Genomic DNA, 20,218 nt, shown 5'->3' with positions numbered 1-20,218 from the left:
GTCTTCTGTGATCTGCAGAAGTTGCAGCTGAGAATGAAATCTTCAGTATCATTGACAGATATGTATGTTAAATTTATTATTGTCTTGTAATATAAAAATTATTCTCTTCACATCACAGGGTCCTCCTGGTACCCCAGGTCCTCAGGGTATTCTTGGTGCTCCTGGTATTCTTGGTCTGCCTGGTTCTCGGGGAGAACGTGGTCTTCCAGGCATCTCTGGAGCAACAGTGAGTATATGATTAGTAAACTGCTTTAAACAGATAATGTGTTAAAAAAAACAAACAAAAAAACAAACCACTTGAGGTCCACTCTTATGGGAAGCCAGGGAAAAGGAGATGTAGATTCTCCTCTTTCCATTGCTGCTGGAAACAGAAGATATGAACCTAGCAGACTTAGAGCAATGGAAGAAATTATGACTTGTTGCAGACAAACAAGACTTGTGTCAGTAAGTGAGCATATTTCTCACTGTCATCAGAGGTTTCTGATAGTAAAATTTAGAATGAAGATAATATTTGATATAGTTAGATATGTTTCACATATCTTGATTCTTTTTCACTTCCTGAACTGGTTGCAGAGAAATATTTCTCTTAGATAAAGGCCAAAAGTTCTGTAAGACTGGTTTGTGTTGTATTATAATGTCACATTTTGTTACCACTGTTCCTATATTAGGGTGAACCTGGTCCCCTGGGTGTTTCTGGTCCTCCTGGTGCCCGTGGTCCCTCTGGTCCTGTGGGTTCTCCTGGTCCAAATGGTGCTCCTGGTGAAGCTGGACGTGATGTAAGCTGTCTTATTTCCACTTCAGGTTGCTTTTCTTTTATTCTGAGGCAAAGACAAATACACAGAAAAAGTGGATGGAACTGGAGATTGTTCTGCTAGCAAACTTGTACCTTGCAATGTCTTCAGAGAAAATTATATCAGGATTTTTATAGGCATAGATTCCCATCCCCAATTAGGTGACAAATTCTTCAAGGCACAAGTTATATCTGAAATACATTCTGGAGTCACTATCAAAATCTTTTGACTTCTTTATTTAATTGCCAAGAAAGATGGAGTGGGGAAAAGATTACTTCATTGTTGGAACTGAGAACAAATAGTACATTCCAGGGAATGTACTTTGGCTATAGAGAAGAATATATCACAAAAGCCTTGTTTATCAATAAATTTTCTTAAACATCATGTAAGACACATACATATCTTTCAGGGAAGTATAAAAATTGCAGTCACTTTTACTTGAGGTATCTAGTGATTCACGGTATTAAAGACAGCTTTTTAAAATTAAGACCCACTCAGAAGGCCTATGAAGCACATTACACAAAATGTTGTAATTCAGTTTTTGGAGTTGTGCAACACTCAGCACTGTTTTGGAGTCCTCACAAAACAGATACACTTAAACATTGTGGCTGAGCTACACAGTGTTTCCCAATGTGCATTCCCTCTCCACAAAACGTAAGGTGAGTTTGCAGGGTAAAACCACCACAGAGCCAACTCTGGCCTGTGTGGCAGGTACTGCTGAACTGCAGGTTAAGGCACAATGGTGACATGAGCCCTGTGCAGAAGGGGGAATGTAGGAACACTGGAGTGGAACAAATTGTTCCCTCTAACGTCCTGCCTCGTGGGTGATTACTTGAAGAACAGAGTCCTGCTCCAACAACTTCATACAGTAGCAAATAAACTTATCCATTTAATTTAACCATCCAGGTTAGCAGTTCACCTTAAAGCAGGGAATCCATACAGTGGCTATACATGACTTACGCTTTGAGAACAGTTCAAGTAATATACTAACACATTGCCTTGTTTCCTGTTAGGAGAACTATATAAAGCTTTCCCTGAAGGGGAAAGGGAAGGGAAGCGTATTTGATAACACGAAGTATTTTTAATACAGGGCACCCACAAGTTCTGAGCCTTGCAGGATCTCAAAGAGAACAGAGAATAATAATTAAAAAGAAACAAACTTTCTCTTCCATTGGAATTTTCTGAAGGAAAAAGTTCACTTTTGTACACAGTGAAACAGGTGAAGTGAGATTAACATTCACAAAAGAAGCCATTTAACCTTGTGAAGTACTACAGTGAAGTAATTTAGACTTCTGAGAAAATTAATATATCTGAGGGATTCGAGAATAGTATCTATAAGGAAGACCTTTTTGCCTTCAAGTTTAATACTATCCCATTCAATGTCTTCTTACTGTCATTGGAAGCAATTAGTCTGACACACAGTTCCATATGAGATGAAAGGTGATGGAATTTGATTTTTTTTTCATGGTATTTTAACAGGGCAATCCTGGAAATGATGGTCCTCCAGGCCGTGATGGTGCTCCTGGTTTCAAGGTAACTTTTTTTTATTTTATTTCATTACCATGGAAGAAATATTCCAGTATGGGTAAGTCAGTAGTAACACACTGTCTCTCCTGTTGTGTTCCTTTGTTCCCAGGGTGAGCGTGGAGCTCCTGGTAGTCCTGGACCCAGTGGTGCTCTGGGTGCTCCTGGTCCTCATGGCCAAGTTGGTCCTTCTGGAAAGCCTGGAAACCGTGGTGAACCCGTAAGTTGATGAAACCTTAATTTTTTTATTAAGGTCCAAGAAGACTAAGATTTGTCCATCAGATATAAAATACCTCACACCTCTACAATGTGTGGATAAATACTTTCTGCAGAAATGTGTTGAGCATGGAACCTTCATTAGAATAGTATACAGCAGTGCCATGTATTTTCTATTCTTGTTTCAGGGTCCTGCTGGTGTTGTCGGTCCTGCTGGTGCTTTTGGTCCAAGAGGTCTTGCTGTAAGTCTGATTTTTAAATACATTACCACATTGATGCAAAAAGAGAAAACATACTTTATTAATAAGGACTAATGACTCTGCTCAAGATACTGGCCCAAAAAGTAGTGCTTAAGGACCTGTAAATATTTATGGATCTAGAATCTCAATCAGCATTCTCTTTTGTGGGATTGGTCCTGAAACTTTTGGGATTGGCACTTTTCCTAGTTGTGTTAACAGGATGTAATTTATACATATTGAGGCAACCTATGGCATAATATAGAGTGCTTATGCTTATTCCTCTGACAACTGTGTTCCTTCCTAGGGCCCACAAGGTCCACGTGGTGAGAAAGGTGTACCTGGTGATAAGGGTCCTAGAGGTCTGCCTGGCTTAAAGGGACACAATGGATTACAGGGTCTTCCTGGTCTGGCTGTAAGTAATTGATTTTTAGGATTTTGAATAGAAGGAGTTAAAAAAGAAAAAGAGGAAATAAGGTCACCCTAGGGTGGAATTATGTATGCACAACCCAGCAGATTGATACCACTTACTCCATTCTGCATCATCTTTCAAAGGCCATTAAGAGTCTCTTTAACGCTCAATGCTCTTCATATAAAATGGCAAATTTTAATAGGCTTTTATTAATAATTTTAATAATTAATTATTTTAATGGCTTTAGAACTATGAGTTGCCTTGAAACTCAACTGCATTTGGCTAGCATAGAATTAAAAAAACCTCTGTCTTTGTTTTAGTCTTATTTCTTACTTTGGCCAGAAATTGTAAAGCCTCTGTATCAGAGAAGCAGAAGTAATTTATGAATTTTCTTCCCTTTTAAACTGAGGTATTGCCTTTTGGGAATTCTGAAAACCTGAAGAAACAATATAGAGAATTTTATAGGTTATCCCATTAAATACCTCTTTACACGCTTTCTCCTTCCCTCCCAAAACAAGCATTTTATATCCCAACTCCATAATAAATGTAATTAGCCCTAGAATACCATTCTCTAACTATACCTCCTTCTTGAATCATGCAAATACAAACATGTGCCACTGCACTTTTTAATGACTATGCATTTATCTTTCCCAATAGGGACAACATGGTGATCAAGGTCCTCCTGGTAACAATGGCCCTGCTGGCCCAAGGGTATGTGAATTTCAGAGCATATTCTAATAATCCTCCCATTACTTTTGTGCAATATATATGTACACTCCCATTTATATGAATCTCTATTTGCAGTGTTTTTACTGTCATTAAACTGTTCAAATTTCCTTTTAGGGTCCACCTGGTCCCTCTGGTCCTCCTGGTAAAGATGGTCGTAATGGTCTCCCTGGACCTATTGGCCCTGCTGGTGTGCGTGGCTCTCATGGTAGCCAAGGTCCTGCTGTGAGTATAACTCTTATTTTGCTGATCTAACACATTTATGTCACACTAGAAGCCTAGCAGTGTAGGAATATATGTGGGTTTATTTATTTAAAAAAAATATTGAAGCATTTCCCTATTAGGTTTAAACTTGAAGTCCTTATTCACTCCTTACAGCCAGACAGCAAGTACACAAAAGAGGTGTGGTAGTCCTACACTGTGCATCTTCCACTGCTTCAGCCCATAGCAATCACCACAGGGCAAGCCCATATGTGCTGCCTCCGATTAGAGCTGAGGGTGCCAGGAGTTAAGTAGGACTATGCATGTGTGGAAGCATTTAATGGAGAGAAAAATATGTCTAACAGAATGCCTCTTGTCTTTTGCTTTTGAAAACTTTAGGGTCCTCCTGGACCTCCTGGTCCCCCTGGTCCCCCTGGTCCCAATGGTGGTGGATATGAAGTTGGCTTTGATGCGGAATACTACCGGGCTGATCAGCCTTCTCTCAGACCCAAGGATTATGAAGTCGATGCCACTCTGAAAACACTGAACAACCAAATTGAGACCCTGTTGACCCCAGAAGGCTCCAAAAAGAACCCAGCTCGCACTTGTCGTGACCTAAGACTTAGCCACCCAGAATGGAGCAGTGGTATGTTGGTGCCAGATATTTGCCCTTTCTGGCTCATTTCTTTGAATGGCATCCTTGGCCACCTGGCAAAAATACTAAGTGACAAAGAAGAAGTTATTGCTGTCTCCACTGAAAATAGATACATTCTGAAAAGCTCTTTATTGCTATTGCTGCACATTATTCCAAAAACTTTTCGAAATAATGCAAAAATACTTAACCCTAGATTTCAAATACAGTTGCTTATACATTAACAATCCAAAATATCTATGCGTCCCGCTTATCACCTTAATATTGTTCCTAGCTGTGATATTTATGGCCTCTCTCTGAGTTCCTATACCAGACAAGTGAATATGAACTGAATGCAAAGGTTAAGCTGAGTGAACTATTGTCCACATTTCTTTCCTCAATGGCAGGCTTCTACTGGATTGATCCCAACCAAGGCTGCTCTGCAGATGCCATTAGAGTATACTGTGACTTTGCCACTGGTGAGACTTGCATCCACGCCAACCCTGACCATATTCCTGCTAAGAACTGGTATGTCAACAAGAATGCCAGGGACAAGAAGCACGTATGGTTTGGTGAAACTATCAATGGTGGCAGCCAGGTAAGTGATGTATGGGAGGATGATTGTTTTCTATAACACTGTCTGAAGAGTTCCCAAATCACTGACTCTCAGCAAGCCAGCAAGCAAGCAGATAAATTAAACTCTCTTAGGGGAGAAATATGGAAAAGGGAACTACCTTTTATCTCAAGGGCACAGAGCTCTGGTTCTGGTTTAGGGCACAGTTTGCTAAAAGTATTTTTCAGTATTGTTCTAATATTTCTTGATGTCTACTAGTGATCAATTCAACATGACTAATTGCTATTGCTGAGGGAAGCCTGGACTGGAATATGGTACGTTAGTATAAAGACAGTCCAGAAATTCTGAAAAAGTGAGAAACCCAAATTTGCTTACTCTTTTAATGGAGATTTTTTTACATACTACTCTATTCATGGAGAGATATTTATATTACACATCACAGATGCACACTGTATGCCATCATAACATTCAGAGTTATCGGTGCAAACAAAACCAAGAAATATGTCTTCTTGCACATTAAACACTGTCCCAGCCAGTTGCAAATAAATCACTTTTGTACAGCTAAGGGGGTCTAATTACATAATTCTTAAATTAAATTGAGTTGATCTTTTGATGAAATCAAAGTGTCCAAGTTCTTTAATATTAGAAGATTAGATTGATCCCACTGGGTCAAAACAATCTAGGGTCCTGTTTCTTACAGTTGCTAAAAGTAGATGCTGTAAAAAGAATTTAGGAATGAGGTAAACATTTGTAATATCCACAGACACTATTCTATTAGATTCAAAAAAGAATAAGATTCAGGGTTTTCTTGAGACAGGCAATGTTTCTGTGTATCTGTGGAAACAGTAAATTGTCTTCCTTGAGCTTATTGGCTCTTGTCTCTGAATCCACATAAACTGTTAACACCGTATCTCAGAACAGAGTTCTACAATTTAACTACCTCCACTCATGGATGTTGTCAGTCTACCTCCTACTAGTTTTATTTGATATTCTTTAGCTCTGAAATTGCAATAGACAAGTGACTGCAGACTTAGGTGATTCTTGTTTTTAATGTTTCTAGAGTGACTATCACACACTTGCATTACAAACATCCAGCAATACAACTGACTGGGTTCCTCTCTGTTTTTCAGTTTGAATACAATAGTGAAGGAGTGACCTCAAAGGATATGGCCACCCAACTTGCCTTCATGCGTCTACTGGCCAACCATGCCTCCCAGAACATCACCTACCACTGCAAGAACAGCATTGCCTACATGGATGCAGAAACTGGCAACCTTAAAAAGGCTGTAATGCTGCAGGGATCCAATGATGTTGAACTACGAGCTGAAGGCAACAGCAGATTCACTTTCAGTGTTCTTGAGGATGGATGCTCTGTAAGTAATGCAGAAACCATGGGCACAGTGACTGTCCATGCTTAAGCATGTGATTGGGGACAGAGTCATGCTTTGATTTAGAATTAAATAATCAGTCAGACCAGCAAAATTTTACCCAATGAAGACAAATAGCCTACAAACCCAGCTAGTCCAGATCCTTAACAAGTGGAAAGGACTGGGCTATAAACAAATCCTACTTTGTACTGTGCAGTGTGGCAGAAAAAAAAAAAGCTTCTCAGAGGGACAAGATCCAAATTCTGTGTAAGCAGAAGACTGATGACAAAACAGTGCTCAAGCTGTAGAAGGGGCAGGATCTTTAAGACCTGAAACACTCAGGCAGGGTTCTTTGTGGATTTAACATCAGTGTAAATAAATTAATAATAGCAGTTTATGTAGAGCATCACATATACAACTTCAGAAGGTTCAAGTAAATATTTTATCTGTGTCAGAGATCTAAATTGTTGGATATTGGGTATCTGATTTGCAAACAATGGAAGCAAATTAATACAAAATTCTTTCAGAAATGATCCATTCAGGTGAAACAACTACTTAATACTATGAACAATGCAATAACAATTGTAATGAATCTTGTCTTACAGAGAAAGAACAACCAATGGGGCAAAACGATCATTGAATACAGAACAAATAAGCCATCCCGCTTGCCCATTCTTGACATTGCACCTTTGGATATTGGCAGCGCTGATCAAGAATTCAGTGTGGACGTTGGCCCAGTCTGTTTTAAATGAATGAACTAAAATTAACTTAAAGCCTCTCCCAAATTATTCTCTTGTCATTTCTTTTTATAATGAAAGCTGACTCCTTCCATTTCTTCTGTTCATCTACTTGCTTAAACTCTGGGCGAAAGAGAAGGAGAAGAACTGATTGGAGAATTGTGCAATGAAATTTAATACAGCCCCAAATGGACTTGGAAGTCTTTCAAGATTTAACACCTTGTTTTGGGAAATGTCAACCTTTGTAAAGAAAAAAAAAACCAAAATAAAAAGTCATGAAAGTTTGCACCATTTGTGGCCTTTGAATATCTTCCACAGAGGAAGTTTAAATCCACAACTTCCAAAGGTTTAAACTACCTCATACACTAAATCAAGTGTGATCCACATCTTTTGTAGGAACTTCTCCATACAATCTGGGGTACTTTCAGTTCCACTCAAAATACAGTGGTGCTAATTGCATAATTACAGAGTATCTTTCCAATACTTGAACTTCAATGGTGCTAATGACATTTAAAGTATTGCTTCTTGTTTCTTTGAAGTCTGTCTTAAAACTTAGAATGTCCTGTCTCACCCACAGCTTAAGCATGTGGATCATTTTTCCTCATCTTTGTCCTCTTCCTCCAAAATCAGGTTGCTCCTGCTTTCAAATCTCATTTCCATCTTCTACAGAGGGTAAAAAAAAAAACATTTCTCAAAAAAAGAAAGAAAATGTATTTTGTATATGTGAGATGTTTAAATAAATTGTGAAAAAAAGTAATGAAATAAAGCATGTCCAGTGTTCCAAAAGAAAGTATTTAATGAGTTAAGTTACTTGCTTAGATGCAGTGGCAGATGCTCACACCCAAATATTACAATACCTTTACATTGCTGTAACTCTGTTAGCCCATTGCTGTAAAACATTTGCTTAAAGTCTTGGGAGGCTGCTTACAACTTTCTTAAGGGTGTGATTGTCTACTTGACTCTTCATTTCAACAGCATCTTTTGAAAAGATCCCAAGAAACTCACTCAGTAACTCTGTGCCTCGTAGTATGAGAAGTTCAGAAGAGAAGTAATTCCTTCCTTTTTTCCAAAAGTTAAGCAGGACTAATGGCTGAAAGACAGATCATGATCTCACTTGAAGGTAGAAGGAAAATGAAGCTTCTGTCTTACACTTGGAGACAGAAAGCTCCTGGCTCTTGAGAGAGCTGTACTGGCTGGTGCTGTGCTGTAATCAGCAGAACTGTGCCTGTGCTCTTTAGAAAGGATGTGCAGAAGTCTGTGAAAGGAATCTCAAATTTAGTTGTCTTGTCAGGAAGCTCAGGGTTGTTAGGCCCTTATTCGGTTCTGTATGAGACACAGAACTACCTGCTGTTGCTAACCTTAATAATTTACCTTCACAAAAGACACCGCGAGAAGCAAAGACTGTTCTTCTCTGAGACCTTTTAAGAGAGTGCTAAAAGCACTAAATGATCTGCAATTCCAACAGCCATGTTTTTGGAATTGAGAACATGCTTGGGACAACGCAGAGAGGCCCATGAAGACAACAGCAAAAGCAGGTAAGGGGAGAGATGAGACAGGCTTAATCAGCGGGAACTCCCAAAGGGAAGCATGAAGAAAATATCCAGACTAAAGTCCCTGTAACCTGAAGAAAGCACCACTCCAAAAGTTAATAGTGGAGAGACTGAAGCAGCTCCAAATGTTGCAAGGAGGAATAACCACTAAAAACTGTTTCTAAAGACATTTTTTGTCTTGGTTGCAATGAACTGATTAAGAAAAAAAATGTATTGCTTTCTAGCTACCGAAATTGGTTCTTTGGGTGAAATGAAACAACTTTTCCCAAATGCCATTTCTGAAGACCCTTAGTGAAACAGCAGAGCAGTTCTTCGGCATTTCCACCGGCGTTGTGCACCACCTACTGACTCACATGCTAATTACTGGCCCCTGAAGAATATTTCTCTAGGGATTTTTTTCCTGAATTCACAGTCATTTTTACTGTCCAAATATTCTGAACTGCCTGTGGCTGTTTCTCCAAAACATCAGGCTCAGAACTCACCCTAAAACTATATAAACACATCAGAACAAAACCCATCCAAACCAGGAAACCTTCTGGTAGCAAACTGCATGCTCACTCAGGGTGGAAAAAATACAATAATAATTTAGTCTTTCATTTGTCGAGTTCTGTGAATCTGAAATTATCTTTTCTCTGTATTGGTCTAAAGGAAAGGTTTTTTTCTTCATGGAATCATAGAATCTTCTGAGTTGGAAGGGACTCACAAGGATCATCAAGTCCGACTCTTAAGCAAATGGTCCATACAAGAATCAAACCCACAACCTTTTGGTATTAGTTGCACCATGCTCTAACCAATTAAGCTAATCTCAGGGCTGAGATCCTTCCTCCATAATAAGTTCTTCTGGGCAATTTTATCCAAAAGGGTTTACCACTACCTTTTGGTAACATTTGGTATTTAACATCTTGAGGTGTTAGAGTCTGCTCCCCGTTTCCGGTAAATTCTCTACAACAGTGCCTAGAATGTGTGGCAAGAAGAGTCACCCAAACAGAGCCTGCCTTAATTTGGGAAAAATGTTTTTCACAATTTTTCTGGTTAATAGTCTTTTTTACCTTCTTGTTTATTTTTATCTTTCAGCATTTAACGGGGAATAAGACTCATTCCTCAGTTCGAAAGAACATCCATTGCTGTTGTGGCTATACCTGCCTCTATGCCATGTCTGGTTTACCACAGTCATCTGAAATTTCAATTCCTGCAGAAACTGTGCATACCCAAAGCTATTGGTTCCCCAGATTCTGCAATGATATCCTAAAGACCTCTGCTTATTCTTCTGAGGAGGAGCAAAGAGGCCAAACCGCATCCATGCAGACCGCCTGCCTCACAATACACATAGAGTCGAACTAGAGTTCTCCATAGTTTCTCTCAGCTACTTTAATAAGCTATAGATACAAGAGAAACAAGATAGATACAAAGACACAAATAGACACAATAGATACAAATAGATACAATAGGTCCTTTGAACTTTTTTCAGTTCCATATATGGTTCTAGGGTACAGACTTCAAATACTTTGCTTCAAATAGTTCCTGTAGCTTTTGAAACTGTTGTTTTACTAGTAGCATCCAGTCTGCTGAATAGCTTAAGAGTTAATGTTAAGAATTTCTTCCCCGTGCAAGACAAGCTGGTGTTTAGTGCCTGCAGACGAAAATGTCCTTGGCTGTCTCCAGGTGAGAGGAACCAGCATTTCATGTCCCTCCTCCTGACCTGGCATGACTTCAACTGCTTTGGGAGCATGAGCTCTTTGTCACTCCTGGAGATTCAGGAGCTACATTTCTAACCCCCACCTACATATGTCCCACAGATTAACCATTTAATAGGCAGGTAAACAGTACTGTTTCTAAGACCTTGCTCATGTTTAGGACAGTGTTTCTCTGGCCCTGTATACAATGATATTACCATCTCCATAGCCTTTACTGTTGTCTGTATATCACCACTTGGGTATCCATTTGTAGTGGGTTGATCCTGGCTGGACTCCAGGTACTCATTACAGCTGCTCTCTCATTCTCCCTCTGCAACTGGACAGAGAAGAGGAAAAGAGAAAACAGTGAAGGACTCATGAATTGAGATAACAGCTGGAAGAGGTCACTTACTGATTACCTTCACGGGCGAAACAGACTCAAAGCGGGGATATTACTTAAATTTATTACTAACAGGATCAGAGCAAAAGAGTGAGAAGTAAAATAATCTTAAAACCATCTTTCCTCCATCCCTCCTTCCTTCCATGTTCTCCTTCCTCCCCCTCAGCAATACAGGGGAATGAGGAATGGGGCTTATGGTCAGTTGTTGTTTCTACTGCTGCTCAGAGAGAGGAGTCCTTCCCCTGCTCCTGTGGGGTCCCTCCCACGGGAGACAGTCCTTGATGGACCTCTCCACCATGAATTAATCCCTTGGGCAATAGTTATTCCCAAACTGCTGTCCTGTGGGTCACTTCTCCATGGGGTGCAGTCTTTCATAAATGAGCTGTACCAATGTGGGTCCCCCACAGGAGCCACAAGTCTGACCCGGGAAAAATCTGCTCCAGCGTGGGCTTCCCTCTCCAAGGGCTGCAGGTCTCTGGAAGGACCCTGAGCCTGCCAAGGGGTCACAAGGGGTCACAAACTCCTTCATGCATCCACCTGCTCCAGCATGGGCTTCTTCAAGGGCTGCAGGTGGGTCTCTGCACCCTGATGGTCCTCCATGGGCTGCAGGGGCACAGCTGCTCCACCATGGGCTGCACCACAGGCTGCAGGGCCTCAGCTCCGGTGCCTGGAGCACCTCCTCCCCTCCTTCTGCACTGACCTTGGTGTCTGCACTGTTCCCATATTCTCACTCTGCTCTTCCTTGGCTGGAATTCTCATCTTCGCAACAACCTTTGGTGCTTAAATATGTTACCACAGAGACATTACTATCACTCTTAATTGGCTCAGCCTTGGCCGGCGGCAGGAAGCCCACCCTGGAGCTGACTGGCTCCACCCGACAGGGGAAGCTTCTAGCAGCTTCTAACAGAAGCCACCCCTGTTGCCCCCTCTGCTACCAAAACCTAGCCACAGAAACACACTACACCATTCCAGATGTGACCACTCTGTTAATAAAATTATGGGCCAAGGACTGAGCTTTGGATTGAGTTGCTCTCTCACTTTCCTTCTAGGTCCATAGCAATGTTCTTATATTTTCCTTATCCTCTGCTCCAGAAGGACTTTTTGGTCTAAAAATCTGTTCTCTATGTTAACCCTACATAAATACTGTGGAAATTTCATATGCAACAACTCAGCAGCTGTTTTCTGTGGGTTTTGTCTGAAAAACTCTTTTACCTCCTTGCCACACACATGACAATGTGCTGCCTAAACACAATATGAAGACTATTTGCATTGGTTCCTACTGACCCCTTCATCTGTTTCTTAGCATGGTTATGAAGTGTAATAGATTTTTCAGTTAACTTCATTTTACTATCTGAAGCTCTGAAATTTAGGATAGCATGATGTTCTAAAAAAATATTAATTTTAAACTCATTATCTGATACGATCTGAATCTAGTGTGTTGAAAACCAACTGGAATTTGTATTCCGTTTCCAAGTTGCTTTGCACTCTTCTGCCACCTGGAGGGCACAGAGGCACCTTCTGAAAACTAGAAGCTGCTTTTCTTGCTCCTTATTTGAAGAGTAGAAGCACTCTGTCAAAGCCAACAGACAATATCAAAGGTCTCATCTGGTTTTATTAGCAGTTCTATTGCACCTAGATCAAGGCCAGAATTTTTTCTTGGCTATCAGCTCATCTCTTCACCATGTAATTGTCAGCTTCCTGCTCCCAAGTTGATTGAATGCTGGACTTTTTGCCTTCATCTTTGAAAGCAGCATTTTGATTGCCTCTTTCCTAGTATTTAGATACTTATGCTCCAGCACTAAGAAAGGAAGACATCTCAGAAAGACTGAATTCTTGCACATACCATGAAAACAGGACTGTGGAGAGAGAGCTCTTGTGAGAGAAGGACTGCCTCATAGAATAGAATCACAGCATCACAGAATGTTTAGGGGTTGCAATGGACCTTAAAGATCATCTAATTCCAAACCCCCTGCCATGCACACTAGACCAGGTTGCTCAAGGCCTCGTCCAATCTGGCTTTGAACATTCTGTGGGGGACAGTGCTCAAAGTGTCAGGGCATCCACAACTTCCCTGGGCAACCTGTCCAGGGTCTAACCATCCTCACAGTAAAAAATTTCTTCCTAATGTCTAATCTATATTTCCTCTTTTTCAGTTTGTACCCATTACTACTTGTCCTATCACTGAAGCTCCTGCAAAGAGTCCACAAGAGAGCTGCTGAAGGATAATGGGCTTCAGTGGTTTCTCTGCATATGGATTTGTTCTGGGTTTAGGCTTTAGAGAAAGTCATATACTGTTAGTATATGACTACACTTGTACTATCTCAGTACAAGTGTTTTTAAAGCATAAGCAAAAACATCACACGAAAGAATTAAGATCCATATGACTGTCATGTGAGTAATTATTAAAGTGTGCCATGCACAGGACATTTAAAGCTAGAAGCAAACAGTAACAGCTGTCCTGTAGATTCCAACTCACCAGGCTTTTACACAAAATTCCTGGAAGTGACACAACTACTCAGTTATCTGTTAATTCCTAAATGACAAATCTTTGCTAAGCCTGAGGGGCACAGTAGTCCATGTTGATATTTTGTATAAATATGTTTACATTTCAACATAATAAAATAACACATACACTTTAGTGCTCACAGCAACACAACAGAGCACCATACAGAAAAACAAATATGACAGAACAAGGAACACTGCAATATTCTTCTTAAATGAAACCATTTCTATGCAATTTCAGTTTAGAATAATGACACATGGAAATATTTTAGTCTGTTCATCCATTGCTGATACTTCAGCAAACCAGGGTTTCAATGAACCCGAGGCTAACAAAGAATTCTAAATTTCCAAAATTTCATAGAATACTTAGGATTGGAAAGGGATCCTAAGGTCATCTGATTCCAAGCCCCTGCCATGGCAGAGGAAAGGGAAGAACACGTCCCTGGGTGGGCTTGAACCACCAACCTTTCGGTTAACAGCCGAACGCGCTTACCAATTGCGCCACAGAGACTCCCTTCTTCCTGTGACTTTCATAATAAAATATAATTTCCACTTCCAAAATAAATTTATCTCCCTAAAAATAATGATTTCAAGTAGCAGGCATTTAGTGCAGAGGTGCTAAAAGAGAACATGGTAATCCTATGGCATTGGTATTGCTGGCAGCCAGAATAGAAGGCTTCTAATGTTCCACAAATGCAACACAGCTTGGACAGTGGCTGGGTTGGCTTCCAAAGGCTGCCCCATAAATATAAAGAATTCTGAATGTTAAGGAGGCACATCTGGGAGCATAAGGGGAAACCAGGAAGAGGAACAATATGAAAACAAAGTGTTGATAAAAAAAGAATTACTCAATTTGACAAGGAACTAACAGTGACTGCCATTTTCCCTCAACCAGGAGTCAAGAAAAGAGAGGGGGGAAATAGAAAAAAAATTGTACCTGAATACCAAAAAAAACTCATCTAAATTGAAAATTCTTAACCCATAACCCTGATGGATACAAAGCTTTGAGGATAAGAATCTAAGCAGCTGAAAGAAAAATAGATTTGCATTAGTGAGCTGAGCAGAGTCCCAGCCTGGACTCAGAACTGTGTAGCTGCAGAGAGATGACACAACCCATGATGCAGAAAGGTGTAGCCCCTTGACTGTCCTTAATGAAAGGGGACAGATGACATAAGCATTTGCAGTCTGCCTATTTCCTTTTCCTGTCTTCATCCCTCCAATCCATATCTGTTTCGGACCCACAGAAACCCTAAACAAAAACACTACTAAGCTTCATATTATAGAACTGCAGATGTATTTATCTCTTAGGGATAAAGTTAAGTATGGCCTTCATACATGTGATTTCATAACTACTTCACCTAATATCAGCTTGACTTTAGTACAGACTATTGAGGAACCATTTCTATAACTTTTACAAAATTAGAAATCTGTAAAAGCAGTAATTTGTGATAGAACTTCCAAGATCTTACAGGTTTGGGGGCATATTTGTTTTAGCATTTGGCTGCAACAGTACACAGGCTACAGTGCTTAATTGAACAAGTCCACTGAGAAAAAACTTTCTTACTATCTGTACTCCCTCTTCATTAATGCAATTAAATATTTACAATAGGTGGCTACCATGCATGCAGATACCGCATGGAAACTTGATGCTTAGGGAAAAATTGATTGCCATTATGAGGCTGAAAACTCAGCAGTTAAAATGTCTGATGCCATCATTTGGCGAGTACACAAAAGCCGCCAAAGCAAAAGCTGCACTACTGAAAATAATACACTGTCTAGGAACATGTTGGAAATGCAGCTTTATTTCTGGAATTGCAATATGACCAGCACAATCCAGCAATGCTTCTCCATTTAAATTGAGAAGTGATATGGTTCGGGGTATGGCAAATCCTATTAATTAATTATTCAACACTTAACCTGTAAGTTAATGTAGGGAATATTCCAGTTATAGTATATAACAAATCATAATCACGGCCAGGCTTCATGAACAAAGATTTGGGAAGAGCTCTACCCACGTTTGTTACAAGCACGCTTGGCTAAAAAGGCCAATTCGAGATAGACAAGTCCGGTTTCAAAAGGCACAGCAGAAAGACTCCTTAGGTGGTATATTCGGCAAGACATGATTCTTTCTGTGTTGTCTTTTCTCCTTGAGAGCGACCCTGCCTTCTGAAAAGAAGCAGCAGTGTTGTAGATGGTGTGCCTCCAGACTCCCGACTGGAGGCCAGAGTAGACCAGTTATGTTGATCAATATGGCCAAGGCTGAGATGTTGTTTCAGGGAGTCTTCTCTTTAGGGCTCCTCTCTTGTGGCAGCCGGTGGCAAGTTCACCATAAAGCAAGATCTTAGGGAGACAGTGCTCCTTCATCTTTGAGACGTGGCCTGCCCAGTGCAGCTGTGTTCTCAGCAACATGGCCTCAATACTTGTGACTGCTGCTTGTTCTAGAACGGATGTATAGGTCACATAATCTGACCAGTAGATGTTTAGGATTGTTATACAACAAATAGTATGTTCCTTATGAACACATGAATATTTTCCTCATGAAACTTATAGATTAAAGGTAATTTAATTTTTCTTCCATCACTGGTGCTTATATTCCTTGCTATATATACTTGTGAAAAATTAATTACACTCTTATAAACATATAAAAACTCTAAAGGGAAAATATCATATGAGAATGCCCTACTATTCCTCTGACTGAAAATGTTTAAATACCAGCTCTCTATAATAGCTGACTTTATACTATAGTAGCCATTTTATCTTCTTACATGTTTCCAGTCCTTGTGACCGCCTTGTGCCTTTGACTGAGGACAGCAGCTCCAACTCCAGGACATGGAGTAATGCTGTAATGCTGAAGGAGATCTACCATGAACGAAGCTTATCAGCAAAATTGTATGTGCATGCCAGGTCTGACCCATGGCACAAAGTTCTCCTTCTATGTACACTGAGCCTGCCAAACGAAGTCAGGAAGCATTAAAGGAAGAACTATCTCATCTAAATTATACCTGTGTAAATTACATCTATCCAATTTAAACTTATTTTCTAAACTGAATAGAAAGTCGCCATTCCTCCTCATTCACCTTATTCTAACTTATGAGTAAATTACCAGCATTCTAGTGAGTGTTTTCAGTTAGAGGTGTTAAAAAATATTTTAATTGCTCCTTAAAGTGTAAAATGCATGTGAAATGAGGACAAAGAAAGCTAAGCACTAACAGAAATATTTTAACAAACAATAAAGTTTGTTCACAGTATGAAGGCTTTGAAAGTTCTTGGCTTTTTGAATGATACATAAGACAAAAATTATGCATCAATGGGAATTTTTCATTTATGGAGTAAAATAACCCATACTACAACCAGAATTGGGGTGGTTGGTTTGTTTGGATTTTTGTTGTTATTTTAGTTTGGTTTTGTTGCCCTTTTTTTTTTTTGTTAAGAAAAACATAACCCAGTAACCACCCATCTGTATACTTGGGAGTTTAAGGGATACCTTTTCTCCCTCTATCCCTGAGAGAATAAACCTAAGCACTTTAATACAGTGTTTTTATAATTTAAAAACAATGCTGAGAAAGTGATTAACAGGTAGACTTGAATAGAAAAAATATAGATTATATGTTGGCAGATAGTAAAGACATTGGTTGGATGGAAATGAACATATCAATACATTGAACATATAGTAATAGAGGAATACCTGAACTCAAATTTTGCATGCACATTACATTGTGTTTGAATAATACTTTAAATTTTTCTGTTTATCAGGTAATATTTCAAAATAAAACATTGCTTGAGTGGATAGACTTCCTGTTTTTTGTTTCAAATATTTCACTGTTTTTCCCACACACACACAGTTATTTTTTTCATCTATTATTAAATGAATAATCAAATTCAATGATTTTCGGAACTTCTAGAGTAGTGTTTCTTGAATGACAGGGTAATGGAAGGTTGGTGAAATGAAAACGGAACTTTTTGTGTGTTCAGAACCCAGATCGTTCATTATTATTGTTTACCTGTTCGGTTAAAAAAAAACCAAAATAAACAACATTTTTTCTGTTCATTTTTTTTCGGTCAATCCTAATGAAAAGAATTCTGCTGGATCTGAGGGAATCTATCTAGCACAGTACGTACTTCATCACGCACCGAAGGCTTGGCAACTGCTCACTGTTTATTTCCCATATTTGTTTCCCATATTTATCTGACTGCATACTGCACACTTTTCCTAAGTTCTATATTTATTTATATGGTTTATATGTGGTTACTTTATTTTGTGGAAATGTCTTTCTGTGACAGCTTGTCCTGCTCCGGGCCTGGCGGGTTCAGTGGCTGCTTCTCAACTCCCCTGTTGTTGAGGGACTGGACTCAGAGCCCAGATTTGCTGCCCTGTATCTTTTCCCAGGTACGACTCAGGTAGCTGCTTGTGGAGGAACAGGATTTCCCTTTTGTAAGACTTCAGCAATCATTTCATGCATCCCCTCAAATCCAGCTAAATCCATGGGGGTTGGCCTCTTCTCCCAGGCAACTATTGATAGGACAAGAAGACTTAGTCTTAAACTGCATCAGGGGAGGCTTAAGTGGACATTAGGAAGAGTTTCTTCACAGAAAGGATGGTTAGATATTGAAACGGGCTGCCCAGGGAGGTGGTGGAATCACCATTCCTGGAGGTGTTTAAGGAAAGGCTGGATGTGGCACTTAGTGCCATGGTTTAGTTGACATGGTGGTGTTGGGTCATAGGTTGGACTCGATCTCAGACATCTTTTCCAACCTTATTGATTCTGTGATTGTGTCAACTTCCTTGTACACTTACCCGCGTTCAGAGGGAGTGAGCGTCTCCCAGCCTGGAATGACCACTCCCTTGACAATAGAAGTAGTTAAAATCGCGTTATTCAGCAAGAAGCCCTCACTGTCCAGTGCCAGCCGTCACGCATAGAGTACTCCTTCACGGAGCACGGTCCCAACGAGGTCCCCACCACCGCCCCCTCAGCCGCGGGGCCCGAACCGAGCAGGGCGGGACCCACCGGGACCCACCGCAGCCCCACGGCGGCCGCGGGGCGGGGAGTCGAGCGCTGGGGCCGCCCGCTGGCGGCCGAGAGGAAGCGGCAGCGCCAGGAGGGCGGCGGTGGCTCCGCCCCGGCTGCAGCGGGGCGTGGGGCTGCTCTCGGCCGCGGCGGCGGGGACGGCGGCAGCCGGCGGGGTCCGCGTTGGCCGCCGGCGGGGACCCAGTGCTGCCCCGCCGCGCCCGTCCGCCCCATCGCACGCTGTTGTCATGGAGGAGCCAAGATGGCGGCGCTGGCCTACACTGGGGGCAAGCGGGAGATCAACTACTACTTCAGCGTGAGGAGCGCCAAGGCGCTGGCGCTGGGCGCCGTCCTGCTCCTCACCGCCTGCCACGCCGCCTCCCGCCGCTATCGAGGTGAGGGGGCGGCCGCGGGCGCGCCGCGGGGGGCCGCGGCTGCCGGGCAGGGGAGGCGGAGCCCCGGGACCGCGGCCGTGCGGGGAGGGCGGCGGGTCCCCCCGCCCGGGGCAGCCGTGGCGGGCCGGGGAGCGGCGGGGGTGGCAAGCGCGGCCCTTCCCCGGCGGGCCGGGGCGGCGGGGCAGGTCGGCGGGAGACGAGCGGGGACCCGGCCCGCGGGGACCAACCGGGGGGTCACTGCAGTTCCCGCCATCCGGGCGAGGCCGGGGGGGTGAGCGGGGCTGGCGGGGCCGTGGCGCTGCGGTGTTTGCACCGAGAGCGCAGCGCAGCTCCCGGGGCCCGGCCTGCGGCAGGTGAAGCTGCAGGGCTAGAGGGTGGCTTCTTCCCTGTCACTTGTTCCCTTACGGGATGATTAATTACCTTGGCAATTAGTGGTTAAAGTCTTAATTGGTATGAGACTTGGTGTATGTAATTTCACTCCTTGAACCATCGCCTCGAACATAACAGAGTCCGGCCGCGCTGGCGGGTGAAGCGAGCCGAGGAGCTGTTCGGTTTCACGCGTTGTCAGTGGCCGTGGAACAGGCGGTGACCGAGCTCCGGGACCGACCGCAGCCGTGCCCGTGCCCGCCTGTGCCCGGGGCGCCGCGGTCACGGGGCGCTGGGAGCTCCGCCGGCTCCGCTTCTCCGCGGTTGTTTTGGCCTCGGAGCAGCGAGTCTTGGCGTGATCCGTAAATGCAAATGGAAATGCTGAAGGAAATATTTTCTTGTTTCCTTGTCACGCTAAAAAATGTGGTATGTTTCTGTGGGCAAATCAGAAAGTTGATCCATAGAGAGATCACTGCGGCTCTGCTTGTTGTAGGACAAATGGTGTCGGGTTCTAACACCTGCTGCCAGCATCCATGCAAGGCAAGGCTGAGGCAGTTCGCTGTGGAAATGGGAAAGGGGGTAGGGATCTTTATGGATACAATTCCCCAGGTTCACCCTCTGGCTGGCATGTCAATAAGTCTGGTAAACTGACTAGTGTTAAGTTGGAAGACACAGAAGCATTTACTAAATTCTAGAGGAGCTCAAGCATGAGGTAATTAAACTTGCCTGTTGTGCAGTGTTCTTAAGGCACAAGAGAGTCACAAAACTAGACAGGAGGAGGGTGGCAAGACCAGCCTAAGAAAATAGGGACTGCCGTGTCAAGCAGGTTACTGGGAAACTAAAATATGCATAATTTCAGTATATTTTGGGAGAGTTAATTAGAGGGGTGAGTCACAGATTCAAAATGGTGA

The 20,218-nt window shown here is 42.0% G+C and overlaps 2 protein-coding genes, 1 long non-coding RNA gene and 1 other non-coding gene across 4 annotated transcripts in view; 2 read left to right on the top strand and 2 right to left on the bottom strand.

Moving 5' to 3' along the window:
* COL1A2 (collagen type I alpha 2 chain) overlaps window positions 1-7,706 on the top strand; it is a 38,935-nt gene extending 31,229 nt beyond the window's left edge. The window contains exons 41-52 of the mRNA XM_064677384.1: window positions 119-226; window positions 669-776; window positions 2,271-2,324; window positions 2,428-2,535; window positions 2,720-2,773; window positions 3,075-3,182; window positions 3,837-3,890; window positions 4,023-4,130; window positions 4,506-4,752; window positions 5,145-5,335; window positions 6,442-6,684; window positions 7,284-7,706. Of these exons, the coding sequence (XP_064533454.1) occupies window positions 119-226; window positions 669-776; window positions 2,271-2,324; window positions 2,428-2,535; window positions 2,720-2,773; window positions 3,075-3,182; window positions 3,837-3,890; window positions 4,023-4,130; window positions 4,506-4,752; window positions 5,145-5,335; window positions 6,442-6,684; window positions 7,284-7,430 (1,530 nt within the window). The 3' untranslated portion in view covers window positions 7,431-7,706. The remainder of the gene's footprint in view (window positions 1-118; window positions 227-668; window positions 777-2,270; window positions 2,325-2,427; window positions 2,536-2,719; window positions 2,774-3,074; window positions 3,183-3,836; window positions 3,891-4,022; window positions 4,131-4,505; window positions 4,753-5,144; window positions 5,336-6,441; window positions 6,685-7,283) is intronic.
* LOC135425269 (uncharacterized) lies at window positions 52-19,790 on the bottom strand. The gene is made up of 3 exons (XR_010435536.1): window positions 19,362-19,790; window positions 652-818; window positions 52-215 (listed from the first exon to the last, which is right to left on the bottom strand). It is a non-coding gene; the product is annotated as an uncharacterized LOC135425269 (long non-coding RNA).
* On the bottom strand, window positions 13,978-14,051 carry TRNAN-GUU (transfer RNA asparagine (anticodon GUU)). Its single transcript has one exon. It is a non-coding gene; the product is annotated as a tRNA-Asn (tRNA).
* Window positions 18,663-20,218, top strand: part of CASD1 (CAS1 domain containing 1) — a 28,452-nt gene continuing 26,896 nt past the window's right edge. The window contains exon 1 of the mRNA XM_064677215.1: window positions 18,663-18,941. Within this exon, the coding sequence (XP_064533285.1) occupies window positions 18,809-18,941 (133 nt within the window). The 5' untranslated portion in view covers window positions 18,663-18,808. The remainder of the gene's footprint in view (window positions 18,942-20,218) is intronic.

This window comes from Pseudopipra pipra, chromosome 1, assembly GCF_036250125.1.
Source record: "Pseudopipra pipra isolate bDixPip1 chromosome 1, bDixPip1.hap1, whole genome shotgun sequence".
Taxonomy (NCBI): domain Eukaryota; kingdom Metazoa; phylum Chordata; class Aves; order Passeriformes; family Pipridae; genus Pseudopipra; species Pseudopipra pipra.
The sequence above is the reverse complement of the archived record's forward strand: the minus strand, read 5'-3'. Positions and strand labels throughout refer to the sequence as shown.